General features: G+C 40.3%; 1 protein-coding gene across 1 annotated transcript in view; it reads left to right on the top strand.

Moving 5' to 3' along the window:
* The window catches only part of MFSD2B (major facilitator superfamily domain containing 2B), a 37,435-nt gene that overhangs the window by 16,152 nt on the left and 6,708 nt on the right, over positions 1-14,575 (top strand). Inside the window, exons 7-12 of the mRNA XM_035897919.1 lie at positions 4,541-4,631; positions 4,726-4,847; positions 7,189-7,272; positions 8,889-8,969; positions 13,141-13,250; positions 14,512-14,575. The exon at positions 14,512-14,575 is cut by the window's right edge and continues 44 nt beyond it. Coding sequence (XP_035753812.1) covers positions 4,541-4,631; positions 4,726-4,847; positions 7,189-7,272; positions 8,889-8,969; positions 13,141-13,250; positions 14,512-14,575 — 552 coding nt within the window. The remainder of the gene's footprint in view (positions 1-4,540; positions 4,632-4,725; positions 4,848-7,188; positions 7,273-8,888; positions 8,970-13,140; positions 13,251-14,511) is intronic.

The following is a 14,575-nucleotide window of genomic DNA, read 5'->3' as shown; positions in this document are numbered from 1 at the left end:
TCAGTGTGACAGCTGAATTACACTGAGGAGCTTGAACTAGGTCCATCCTTTGTTTTCACTGGGAGTTGATTTACAGTTTAAAATGGAACCCTAGTAAGGAAAGTTTACTTTACCCTGCCAGGAATACTACATCCAGCTCTGGGGTCCCCAAGCACAAGACAGACCTGTTAGAGTGGGGGACAGAGGAGGGCTACAAAAATGGTTGGAGGGTTGGAGCACGTCTCCTATGAAGAATGGCTGAGAGAGTTGGGGTTGTTCTGCCTGGAGAAGAGAAGGCTCCAGGGTTACCTTATTGCAGACTTTCAATATATAAACAGGGATTATGAGAAAGATGGAAAAAGATGTTTTCCCAGGACCTGCAGTGGCAGGACAATGGGCAATGGTTTGAAACTGAAAGAGGGTAGATTTAGATTGGATATAAGGAAGACATTTTTTTATGATGAGGGTGGTGAGACACTGGAACCGGTTGCCCAGAGAAGTTGTGGGTGCCTCATCCCTGGAAGTGTTCAGGGTTAGGTTGGATGGGGCTCTGAGCAACCTGATCTAGTGAAAGATGTCCCTGCCTATGGCAGGGGGGTTGGCACTAGATGAACTTTAAAGGTCCCATCCAACCCAAATAACTCTATGATTCTATGAAAATATGGTGGCTATAGCAGGATCTTTCAGTTCAGCAGCACTGCTTTTCAAAGTAATTATCACTAGGGATCTCCTGTAAAGATTAATGACTGTTATGTGAATGAAACTGAGTGTCCTACTTGGAATCTGTATTCTTGTGAAAGTAGAAAGCACTGTTAAAAGTAAATGGTTGGTAACAGGCAATTAGTGGGAGCAGGGCTCAGTGGTTAACATGTGGGATGAACCTAGAGATCCATTCTTGTTTATTTCATTTTCCACAGCAGATTTTTCCTGTAATCCTGCACAAGTAATTGAATCTCTTCATGCTTCACCTTGCTATTTTTTGAGAAAGAGAGAAGGTTTTACACCTGGGAGGAAATCCTAAAACCTGATCCAAACCTCAGTGAACACAGGTTGATAATCTTCCATTGTTTCCAGCAGTCTTGAAACAGGCCCTGAATCAAACAATTACCTTGTGTAGTGGTTTTTTCTATGTCATTTCTGAAATCAGCGGTTTGTTCGTTCCGTTTTACCAATTGCTAGATTCAGTCTTTCTTTTTATATTTTCATCCATTTCTCTGTTAGTGCATGTGCTAACTGATACAGAAAATTCCCCACGAAGAAGATTCCTTGACCTGTCTAATCTCGGGTGCTTGGTGAAAATCAGTATGTATGTATTCGCGCTCTGCTTATTGTAGTTGAATAGCTCCTATTACCACTCTTCAGCAGTAGTAAAACCACAAGCTAAAGGTATGTTTTCATGCATGCTTTGAATTTGCATACCTGGCACCAGCACTGGTAGTCCAGGAAGGTGACCAAGCCTTGCCTCCCCCCATTCCCAGACACTATTCTCTGCCTCTGTGTACCTGATCCTTGGTTTTGGCACAGGTCATTGTAAGGCTTCTCAGAGCACTGATCTGGGAAACTGCCTGGGGAAAGCTGGACTGCTTCTGGAAGTGGTCATGCCATTTTATAGCTGATTAAAGCATTTTTGAAGCTGGTTGTTAGGTAACTTCTAGTGTATATTTTAACAAGACGAAGAACATCATCTTGTCTTCCTTTTTAGCTTCTAGGACAATGGCTTGATGTAGAAAACTACTGTGCTATTACAGCTCTGTGAATTGTCAAGAGTAGCTTGAAAAGTTGTGGAGCAAGCTGAATTTCACTGCACAGCAGATTCCCTGTCTGAATCTGCTTTGTGCTGTAATCACCAAATTCCACTTTCAAATCTCTTAAATGGCTTTTGGGGGAAAAAAACCTACATGACCTTGATTTATTTCTTTTCTGTCTAACCACATGTACTTTCCTGTCCCTTTTGAGGTAGGAACGAGATGGAGAAAGAAGCTTTACAATGAGTTGAACGTCAGGTAGTTTTTTATTTTGAAAAAATAGCAAAGATACATAGCCTAAAGTAGCCAGATTTTGTAGGTAGAAGTAACATCTTTCATTAAACTAGCTACTAACATTGGGAAACAATGGAAAAGCTTTTAGACACACAAACATTTTTCAGATCTGAAGAAGTTGCAGTATGACTGGAAACTTGTCTTTTTTTTTCCAACTATATGGGTTGATTTAATTAAAGATATTACCTTCCTCATTTCATTTCCTTATTTACAAGCATACGTGTTCATTTTTTTTTTTGTGAGGATTTCCTGTTTATTTTTTTTTGTCTGTGTTTTTTTTCCTTCTTCCACTGTTTTGTGTGTGACCTTCTCAGGTTTTGTAGATAAGTTGTATCCCATGGTTGAGAATGGTCCGGATTATGGTGTCCAACCCATTTCCATGGGTAAGGTTCTGTTCACTCCTTGTTCTTTCCTGCTCTTTCTTCCAAAGAGCCCTCAGGCCTGGGCAGAGGCCATAGTCTGAATGAACTGCTCTGGCAACCCACCTCACTCCCTGCTATCCTGTTCTGTGAGGACCAGTATTTTTTTGCCATTCACATAACCTGGCATCAGTTTGGTTGGATTATAGTAGCATGCATGGCCCCTGAGCCACATGGGGGAGCTGCTTGCATCGCATGACAGGGCACTTGCCTTTTGCTCACACCACACACCACATAATATGCACCTAACTGCATGATCAACGGGAGATGTTGGATCTTGAATTTTGGTTGTATGACTGATGGACGTTGAGTTATAAGTTGAGGCAGGACTAGGGTCTATGAACTTGAAGTATCTCCATCAGTCTAAAAAAAAAATATTTAGAAGAGGCCAAATCTTGACTGTTTCCTTTAGTGTCATTCAGGAGCATGACCCTGACCCTTTTTGTCATGAGGACTAATTCTTAGCTGCTCAAGAGCACACTTAGTTTAAAAGAAGACCTAGTGAATGACTGATACTATTTTGCTCATTATTAAAGAAAGGAACTGGAAGAAATGGTTATTTCTAAGTTCTTCTGAAGTTGTTACTGTAAGCTTAGGAGTTGGATCTTTCCTACTGGAAACCAAGCATGGATATTGATATAGTCTGTAGATGAGCTAACAAGTTTTGTTTAGGGTCAGAGATTCTTATTGAGCCTACCATGAATATCCTTGATAGTTTAAGCTCAAATTACAGTTCACAATGACCTGTGAAAGAAAGCATTTAATTTGATTGCTTCAAGCAATCAAATTAACAGACAAAAAAATATAACATTCATAATGGAGTCCTGTTACTATCCTTTTTTAGCCCCTTCTCTCCTGGCTGGGCTCCTTTTGAGGCTGAAATTACCTCATTTAAGTGAATTCAGGTTTCTGTAATACTGCAGTCTGTCTGCTTGCCTGTGCAAGCTATAACCAATAGTATAAAAGTACTCTGTGACTTAATTTATAGCTCTGATATAAAAACCCCCAAATCTTTATCCCAGATAAAGACTAGTCCTGCGTTGCTTTATTTCACCCTGTCCCTTTCTGAAATGTAAATATCTTAACAAAAGCTGTTGTCTTCAAGATTGTTTATACTTACACGGTTCATCTGACTACGCTGCATCTGTACTAAGTGACTTTGTATTTCAGAGTACATTCTTGTAATTGCATGCTTATTTACCAACTGCTTCCTAGATTTATAATAATTTCATTTGCAACATATAACTGGTAATTTGGAATTCAGTTTTCCTATCAAATAATCATTGTGTCATAAAGCTCTATAACCAGCACTTACTTTATCTTTGATAAAAAATTATAAAATAAATTATTGCAGAATACTAAAGCAAAATCATTTCTTAAAGCTTTATTCCAGAGTCAGTGTAATCAGAGTTAGAAAAAATAAATGGGGTCTGATGGTGTGGGAGGCATCCTCAGAGGCTTTGTTCCCCTGGCTAATAGGAAGCAAAGATTTCTGAATTTGCTTGGGTATTTCACTAAGTAACTGAGAAAGCAAACACGCAAGCTACCACATTCTCAAAACATCAGCATGAAAGTGTGATTTCTAAAATTCATTAGAGCTAAAGGAAATTTCTACTATCATTATGTATAAATGCAGTAACTGTAGTAGTTATGTTTACATCAGTACTGAGGCTTTTCCCACCCAACATGAAGATGCAGCTTGCAGTCCGTAGCTAGATCAACTGGATTGACTATAAATTAGAATCACTCTACAGATGCTGCATGGTTTCAATAGATGACTGTGTATGTCTATAGCTAGTCTCAGCATAAGCAAATTTTTAAAACATTCAGGTTGCCAACACAGTAGCCCTTTTATTCACAGCTTCTTTTTTTTTTTGCAAGAAATATATACTTTTATGCCCTGGATTTATCCTACGGTAGGCGTTGTTTATAAATGAGCTGCAGAAGTGAACATTTTTCAGAGAGGTAGAAGACAGACAGTTGGCTATATGTAGACGGGCATTTCTTCGTTTGCAGATGACTCACCAGAAAGAGACTGAAATTTTCATAATGACTTGTCATTCTCCTGTCACAATTTCAAATATGTCTTTCTTCTTTTCAAAGGCAAAAGTTTATATGATTGCAGCAGGGGTCATAGGAGGTGTGTATCTTCTTGGAATTGTCATTCTTTTTCTTGGAGTAAAAGAAAAAGATGGTAAGATATATTTAAATATGCCTAGATTTAATAATAATTATTTCACATTCAGCTGTGGAAAAGATTGTTATTTTATGTATTCTGCTCCTCTTAGATCCCTATGCCTTAAATTCAGACAGAGCAATTCCTTTTTGTAAGGGGCTTGGGCTCACCATGAAGCATGGTCCATATGTGAAGTTTACAGCTTCATTTCTTCTCATCTCGACAGCAGTTCAGGTAACTTCAGACTCTGTAAGTCTGTGTGTTGGCCTCATTCCAGTCCCAGCATGGGAGAGTCTGCGGCAGCTAAAATGCAAATAACCTTTGGCTGGTGACTGGAGCTGGTGATCTAAGGGGTGGTGCCTTCCTCTACAAATCAGTAGGGAAGCAGAGTCCTTTTTAGGTGCCTGGGGTCCTGTGCGGCTGGAGGTGGTTCTTTCACAGGAGAAGCAAACCCAAAGTCCTGAGCATTTAAAGACAGCTTTTTTTTTTATTCCCCTCCATAAAAGGTGAGGAACTAGTCCTAGTGACCCCGATTGGGTCATTATATGTTATCCATCTACTGTCTCCTGTGGTTTCACTTGCTTAGAGAATGCTTTTTCTCTTCTCTCTGTTCTCCTCTATAATGTGTGCCGCTTTAAACCATTGCCCCTTTCCTTTGCATAGGTGGCTGTACTCAGATAGTGGCTGAACTGGTTCTTATGGAGTCTTTTGTGATGGAAGGCACTAGGTCAGAGTAAGATGATGTTTGGAGGTGGGAGTTCTTACCCATCTCAGTGCTAGATAGAGCTAATTTTCAAATGAGGACCTGCAGTTGAATGTGGCTCTAGCAAAAAGACACAACATGTCCTCCCATAAAAAGAAGCTGTAGAAAAACTTAAAGCCACTCAGTAAGAAACCCTTACTCCCAGCAGTCTTTTTAAAGCTTAATTTTTTTTAGCTGTGTTCAACTCAGTAAATGTGTTATTTTAATGCGAACCTGTACATAGCAGTTGAAGTTGGCTTTATTTTGAAAAGCAAATAATATTCACATTTTTGTCAACAGACTCTTAGTCACGTGAGCCATTGATCAAGTGAATATCAGGACAGAGGGCAAGAACAGGGCATGTAAGAGAGCAGCACTGTGTTCACCAGCAGCCCTGGTGAATTAATAAGTTCCTTGGAAGGGCTGCTTAAAAGTCTGCTTGCCAAAGAAGCAATGAAGTTTCCTGTTGACCTGGATTTGGGCACAGTTAGTAGGCTGTCCTTTACAGCATCTGTCAGTCCTTGCTGGAAGGCCCAAGGGTGAGAAACAATAGCAGAAGCTCTTCTGCTTACATCTGGGAGCTGCAGGCAGTGGGAGCAACAGCAGAGACAGGGAGAAGATGAAAGGTCCCTTATGGTCCAGATCCTTCCAGCATCCCTTCAGTAAGGATACAGTGCACATCTGGTCGCTGGCAGCCTACTTGCTGATGATATCCAGGGAGGAAAAGATTTTCTGTCAGTCCATATCTTTTTTTTTTTTTTTTTCTTGTCTGTACACACTGAAGGGAAGGTGTGAGGGGAGGCAGAAGCTGGAAGCTGTATTGCTCCAGTTCAGCCCGCATGAGCAATTCTTGCTGCTGTTATTTAAGAGAGATGCACTGACTTCATGGAATTTAGTGAGCAGGTTACTGGTGAGCAAAGGAATAGGCAGGTAAAAATGCATGGTCCATAATCCCGAAGTGTGACATTCTACATCTCAAATGAAGGCAGTATAAACTGGGACACAAGCTAGGGAAGGCTTTGGTGACAATGAAGAAGGGATATAACTTTTATCCTAATTTGTATACAGATGATTGGCCACTTAAAATCTACCGGCACACAAAGGAGCAAAAGTTGATCATACTACTGTGGCATGAGTATTAAATCCTCCTCTGTCATTCCACTTCTGCAGAATTGCTGGACCTGGGCCTGAACCATATTCTGGTGTTCAGAACCCCCCCAAGTTCTGCAAGAGTGTGGTGGCAGTAGCTTCATCTGTCATTATAACACGGTGCAGCTAGATCCTCCCATCCAATGAGTACTCAGACTTGGGGAGATATCTGACCCAAAGCTACACTCCATAGCCAAAGCTGTACACAAAACCAGCAGTTAGCTGCTTTACTACAGAAAGTTGGTACGAGTAATTTCAGCTGAAGAGTAACTTGCGTTGGAGTCAGAGCTTCTGGTGAAAGATTTATGGCATTGCTAGGGAAAAGGAAGGGCAATTGCTTGCAGTAGTCTGCAGCTGTGGCTGTGACAACAACATAAGGCAATGGTAACACAGGGAATAAAGCCTTTAGACAGAATCCTCTCATAAGGCAGTTCCTGATTTGGTCATTTTTATGCTGTATTACGTGCACGGTTTACCTCTTGCTTGCCCCAATATTATTGGCATGTTACTGCAGGAGAGTTATTCCTTCTTTAAATCATTGCAAATGAGGGAAGAATGAGACTCCCAAACCCTACATTTAACCAACCAGTCACCAACTACCTTTGGCTAGTATGGAATGCAACATAATTTTTGTCTTTTTAAGTTTTCCTTTCTTTTTTGGTTGTCACCAAATGTCTTCAACAGCTGGAGCAGAGCAACTTTGTCCTATTCTGCACTCATGCTGCTAATCTTCGCAATCACTTCCAGTATTTGGTGGTGACCATCTTGGTGAGTTGCATTTCTCTCCCATATTTTCATTTGATAGCTGGTTCTCACTGGGTTTTGGCACAAAATAACAGAAGAAGAGTTTTGTGTCTAGACAGAGCTGTTGAGAAGCTACACCGTCTTCTGCATTGCCTGCTTGAAATAAAGCTAGTGTTCCCCACTGTACTTCTAAAAAATTAATGCTTTTGAGCTTTTAATTCATTCCTTGTTGCTTTTACCTGTAGGTCACTTTCTGCTCCTATAAAGCGTAAAGGCTGCTGCTAGAAAGGAACTCTGGAATTTTAACTCCTCCTTCCCTTTCCCCAGTTTGATATACTGAAAATTAAACAACTTTGTGTATTCATACACATGAGCCTTCTTGGGCTATAAGCAACTTGCAAGGATAAATAGTTAAAATATCCAGAGATACGAAGATTCCTCTCTAGAGCAATTGGCAGTATGATAAAAAGATCCTTTTACAGAACCTTTTTTTTTTTTTTTACATGCAGGGGTAGAATTCTGCTTGCTTAGGTGATACTTATAACTCAGTTACATGCTGCTTCTGTATTGCATGATTTACTTTATGAGTACAAGTAGTATTGGTTGAAAACAGCCATCTCATCATTCTGACCAAAGTCCTTTTAATGCAAGTAGAACATTTAATATTGCCTAATTACTGGGTTGTGCATGTACTGCACTTCTGAAATATTCTGTAGAGAATTTGTCTACCATATAGAATACTGCAGCAGTCATTTTCAGGGAAGCTGTTGCATGATTTCTGACCCCTTTGGCACAAGAGACTTTGTGAAACCATTTTAACGGAAATTAATTTCCACGTCTTGGTTGCAGCCTCCCACCCTTTCTGCCCCTTTTTGATTCTTCCTTTCCCACATTAGAAGACAGATATCTTCCAATTATTACAACTAAAATGTTGGAGAGCAAGGGATCTTTGGGTATCTTAAGGCTCTGCGAGTAACAGACACCAAGAAGAGAGACAAGAGACAGTAGAGTTAAAGTCAGTAGTGGAATATAACTGTAAGGATGAGATGCCTTTTGAATTTAGGTCAATTGTAAGACTGTCGTTAGTAGCCATACTTCAGTGCCTTATGGCACTGGTAATGTTGACTGTAAGCGACTATTCCTCTTACAGGTTGTTCCTAAGAATAAACATGTAGTATCGGATATGTGCTCTAAGTATATCTTAAGATAAGTGTATCTTGCACTTCAGCCTTCTTCCTGTATTATGGGGTAGAGCTTAATTCACATATTGTTTGTCAGGTTCAGATAATGAGGCAAAAGCCATTTGCACAAAGTATGACTATTTCCAATATGTTTGAACTTTAATGGCTGTGTCATGTATAGCTTTAACTGCTGTGGCTTACATTAGGAAAGGGAAATTTTAAGACACTGTCTTCTGATGTTTGACTGTGGACAACCCTCTCATGGATAGCTTTTGTGTGTAATACATAATAGTGAATTAAAAAAAAAAATCACTCAAAGGATGAGGAGAAACAGGAATCTGCAAGTTTACTTTCCTTTCAGACCATAATGTACTAGACAAAAAGGTGTCTGTGAGCTCTACAGCCGAAGACGACGGTGGCAGTAAGCACAGTACAGATACATTGTTTTGTCAATTGTAGGTATCAGCAGCTGTGAGCATTCCCTTCTGGCAGAAGTTTCTGCAGCGATTTGGCAAGAAGTGTGCAGCGTGTGGGATTTCGGTAAGTAAATCCTTTGAGAAAAAAATCTGCTTGTGCTCACTTCATTTGACAACTGGAGCCACTTCAGGAGCTCTTTCAAGTGCTTATAAGCTCCAGCTACATGAAATTTGTCCAGTTTCAGAGCTTGTTTTAAATTGTTAAACCAAATTTCAGACAGATTGCAGGTTTCCAAGAGAAACTTTTCAGAAATTGATTGATGCTGAAGGGAGGTCCCAGTTTATTTAAGGATCTGCACAAACTTTGCAGTTGACTGCTCTCAGAAGTGAACGCCTTTGAGGTTTTATAAATTCAGAGCTGTGTTGCCTCAGGTTGACAAGTTATCTGTTGTATAAGACTTGTTTGGTCTTTGTATATGGTGCTGAGTTGACCACATCTATAATTCAGTCACAGAGGAGGAAGCAGAAGTCTGTTACACATTCTTTAGAAACGTAAGAAGGCAGGGGTGCCCACATCCCTCTGAATGGAACTGGACAGTTATTAGTGAAGTAAAGAAATAGGTGACCTACCTGAGAAAAGAAGCCTAGTTTAACTTTGACACAGCTCTGCAAAGCCAGCTCAGTAAGCCTGCCCTCATCTCTGATGGATTATTTTAAGTCCTTCACTTAGTGCAGACAGCAGCAGTTTTTTGTCATCATCCTCAGTGAGTCATTGTACAGACCTGTTTCTCCCCATTTTTCCCGTTTACCTACTTATGAAAGAGGAAAGAAAAATTGTATACCTTGTGCACAACAAAACATGAGGACTTGGAAAAGCCAGCCTGAAGCTATATGTCAAAATCTGAACAAAGCTGAAAAGTTTAGGTCTGGTGACAATTGTTGAATATAATTGAACAGTTATAATTTTTGGAATTAAAATCTGTGTGTTGGAATGACTTCCGAAGAATCAGAAGTAACTTTAAAACCCAGGTTCCAAATATGCTGAATTGTTATGTGTTTTGAAGTAGGCATCTGGAATCCAAGTCCCATCCTAATTTCTTTTTACCACTTGAGCAAAGAGAATTGCCAAAAGCAGTATTGGACCACTGACTGGACCAGGGAATGCAGATTTCCTCCTTAGGAAATCTCCTCCTCTGTCTACTTGGCTACGAAAAATGCTTTCTTCAACCAACTTGGCTCTATAAATTTAGTTTAACATGACTGGAAAGCCTGTCAGCACCTCTGTAAACATGGTTTAACTTAATTTTACAGTTGAGTTGCTTGACTGTATTATGGTCTAAGTGAGAGCTGGATTGAAAAAAAGCCACCTCTCTATTTCACCTTGTAGACATTTCTCAAGGGACTCTGTGTGCTCAGTGATGGATTTTGTGTCTGGCAATGCATCACAGAGGCTTCCTATACTACCGCCTTGTGTGATCCGTACAACTAATCTGTTCTCTCTCACTGTGAAATAAAATCACATCATTTAAGGCTCCTATGTTTGTCACTGGGGAATGTTCTTCTGGAAGGGGACAGAGGAGAAAACAAGGCTTTTTTCTCCCAAACCTTACTCAGCTTTCAGGGTGAAGATGTAATTTGAAATTCAGTTTCCTGAAAAAAAAAATCACTGTTCCAGACCAATTTTTCATATTAAAGTGGTTCTATTTTGAAGAGACCCCTGAAAGAGTATAAAAGGCAGGGGGTAGGTAGATAAGCAACAAGAATCTTGGCTTCCTTCCACTGATATTTCTCCCTTTTTACTCATTCCTCCACAAGAGATGACCAACACTCTAAGTACTGACTAAGTATCTAAACTTCCTAGAAGTTTAAAGCCTAGACTTTCTGGAAGTACAGGGTCATGCCCAAGGAGGATCCTTGGTAGCATTCTTCCCATGATCAGGTTGGTGCACAGGCTAGAAATTATTCTCTTCTGTTTATTTGCTTCTGCTTCCACATGCTATGTTTGTTTAGATTGTCAGCTCTGCCCTCACAGAGCAAACATTGAACTTAGAATCAGTAAGCTGGTGACTGGAGGTGAAGTTGTCATGAGAAGTTTGAAGAAGCATGGCAGCTTGTTGGTTCATGGTTTTGGCAAGGTTTCTAAAAGTGGAATATCACGCTCTCTCACAACTCTAGCTTCCATCCCAGCCAGTATTAGCTTTTGGCTGTGGTTTTTGTGGAGGATTTAGTCGAAAATAAAAACAAATCCAAAAATGTCCCCAATCTTTTTGCCTCCCCACACATATGCAATTGTTTATTTGCCATCTGCCAGCACTGTGCAGCATGGAGGCATGCCCTTGGATGAATCCTAGCTGTGCAGCACCTTTTTCCACCCTCCCATCCCCATTTCTGCTTGCATCCTAGCTGCACCTTTTCCTGATTTGCCCTTCATAATGGTTGCTGCACAGGCCAGTACTGCCTTCAGCATCCCAGTAGGGTCACCTTCCATAGTGCTGTCAGGGAATGGATGGAAGGCACATGGTAACTGTAGGATATCATTTATGACTTGGAGGGCAGCAGCATCCCTGTGACTAGGGAGCAGGGTGCCAATAAGAGAGTATTTGCTTTACAAGAAGGAAAGAAGGAGATGCATTAGGTGTTTATTGCAGCAGGAACACTGCCCCCATGATTGCACTACCATTGCATGACAGACTTTAGGGCATTGTAGCCTCAGTCCTGCGGGCCGTGCTTCTCTTTCAGTAGAAAATTACAGTCACAATGATTATTATTATCGATCTAGAATTTTGTTTAAGTGCTTTGGTTTCTGAGTGGGTGCCCCATGTGAAACATAAGGCAGTCATAAAATTGCTTATAGGCAACATAAAATCTTGTATTGCTGGAGTGCTCTCTTGTGGTGAAATAACGATTTTGCCACAACATTGGGCTAATGCAAGGATTAGCGGTCTGTGCTGGGAAATTGCAGTCAGGAAAGGTTATTTTCTGCCTCCTTAGGTTAGAAGCAAATGCTTTAGATGGGAAATGCATTTAAAACATAAACATAATGGATTAGACTCCAGGACTCCCAGAATCACTTATACGGAACTGTAAATAGCAGTGCTTAGGGGAATCACTCTCTGTGAAAGCTCTTCTCATACCCTCAGCTCCCAAGCTGCAAGTATAGAGGATTGAAACACTTAATGTTAAACTAATCCCCCATCATTAAAAAGCCCTGTAGATAAGCCCCTAGTTCTGGATTCTACATGTGCTCTGCCCATGGTTCACAGGCGTGGGAGATGGAGCATGTGATGGGTACCCGACAGCTGGGCTGCATGCATTCAATCAGCATTTAAAATAGTGGATTTTCAATCCTGTAAGCCCATTGCTTCAAGTTGAAGTTGAGGAAATCTGGTGGTTTTAAGTATTGCCAGAAAAGAAATCCTGAGCATCCCAAATTAGTTTGGTTTTGAGGGTAGCCTTAGTGACTTGTGCAATGTCATGAGCATATCTGGCTATGTGGAGTTGGGAGTAAACCACATTGCCTTGGTTTTAGTTTTTGCCGAGTACCTAGATTGCTTTGAAGTGGTCATTGGAGATGAAGGTGTAAGCAAACTCTTCTTCATTCAAGACTCAAGGTGATCTGTGAAATGGGATATTTACAGTTTAAAATGATGATTGAACCCCTCCCCCTCCCCTTCAAATGCAGTACAATGGTGGTTCAAGGCTTTGTCTCTAGTAGTAAATTAAATAGTTCCACTGGCATAGAATAAAAACTGGTGTTTGGTCATCTGTGTTACTAAATTGGCAGAAAAATTTTGGCACAAACTGATTAGCAATCTCCAAAGAAGTATCTGGGCACAGTTTGGGGACTAGCCCACTTAAGGGCTCTTCACAAAAAAGTATTTATGTGGCTACACTTCTTTTGGAGACTATAAATGTTTAGGAGTATGTATGAATGTGGCCGGGGTCTGCCAGTTGGCCTCATGACTGATAAACAAGCTCTTGGGACCGTTTAATTTACTAGTGCAGTTATAGCCCTAATACTGCTAACGGTGAAGGCACTACCATGGCTTGTCCTATTTTTCTCTGGGTAGATAAATACAGAATCTGGATAGATTTCTTCTGGATTTCTTCCAGATCGATAAATACAGATTGGCTCAGGGCTCTTCAGAAATGCCATTTCACCAAAATACTGATGTGTTAGGTATTGCTGTGCATCAAGTCTTCCGTAACACAATCTTATATTTTGAAGGGAGCAATCTATATACCATTGAGAGTGCATACTCTAAGTTAGATGTACTGTTTTTCTTCTTCCTCAGTGGATGATTCCTTTTGCAGTCATGCTAGTGACCATTCCAAACCTGATCCTGGCTTACTTCGTGGCCTTCATCTCTGGTTTGAGCATTGCAGCATCTCTTCTGTTGCCATGGTAAGAGAATTTTACATTTGAGGTGGGGAAGGGGTATACGTCTACATTATACATGTGTACTGCTGCATGGAAGTTGCCTCTGAAAGAGGCAGAATTTGGCAAGAGTCACTTCTTCCAGGAATCTTTTTCTGCTTTTATAATAGAGGCTATTTGCAGTGACGTGACTTTGGTTGCCCTGTTGTTAAGAGATTATGTCTACTGTAACTGTAGCTGCTCTTTGTACATAAGAATATGTAGATGAATCAATAATCTAAGTAGCTATAGAACTTTTGGTAACAGTAAATCGGTTGCTTAGGTTTGTTTTTTAACAGAACTATAGGACTGATGAAGTTAAACAAATCAATTAATGCTGAGCAATTAAGAACCTAGCAGAGGAAACATAAGCCAAGCTATATATCCCTGCTTGAGCAGTTCTCTGTTATAGATTAAATAACACAAGGATATGATTAAAAGAAATTGAGAAGTCAAGGTCCTTTGCTCTGGAGGACTGAAAATATATGGGGAAAAAAATACTCAAGGATGAGCAGGATGGGACATTTCCTCTCCAGAGCAAATAATTATTATTCAGGTCAAATTAACCAGAAAGCAAGATCGTTGCTGAGAGCACTGTTTCACGTTACTTATTTGTACAATGCCCTGAAAACTCCAAGAGATCATGGAAGCATAGTTTGAAATAAGCTGTCAGAGTACATAAGCTTTTCTGCACAGAGGGTGAGAAGCCCTTTTTTCCCAGGGTAAATCATGACATATGTTGGAAATAAAATGTCAATTCACAATTGGCATTTGAGCAGCTTCTGTTCTGATTCCCCATTACCAGATTCAGTCTCTCTGAAGTAGAGAGAGAATAGGCCTCATTGGTTTCTGAAAATTTTGTTAGCTTGTCAAAAGAGTTATTTCAGAGTGAAACTATACAGAGATTCAAACTCCCTTGAAATCTTAAGAAATGTGGGGTTTTGTTGTTCTTTTTTTAATATCACAACTTCTGATTGGAATGACAGTCAGTCTAAAGAATTCTGTCACCTCCCAGCAAGTGTTTGATAGTTTTTCAGTGGTTTTCTACTTTGTAATATGTGGCCATGCATTTCTTCCGTGGATTTTCACCCTCCTGTCCAGCAGTAGGACTTTTTGGACTCGATTCTTTCATATGCATGACTACATCAATCAGACCTTAAAAAAGGAGGAGGGGTGTACTCTTTCAGTAAATTTGGACTTTGAGAAGAGATTTTGGCTTCAGTTTTCATTTTATCTTGCTCATCTATAGGTCAATGCTGCCTGATGTTGTTGACAACTTTCGCCTGCAGAATCCTCATGGAAAAGGACATGAA

This window comes from Egretta garzetta, unplaced genomic scaffold (assembly GCF_000687185.1).
Source record: "Egretta garzetta isolate BGI_Z169 unplaced genomic scaffold, ASM68718v1 scaffold87, whole genome shotgun sequence".
NCBI lineage: Eukaryota > Metazoa > Chordata > Aves > Pelecaniformes > Ardeidae > Egretta > Egretta garzetta.
Note: the sequence above shows the minus strand (reverse complement) of the source record. Positions and strands in the feature narration are given on the sequence as shown.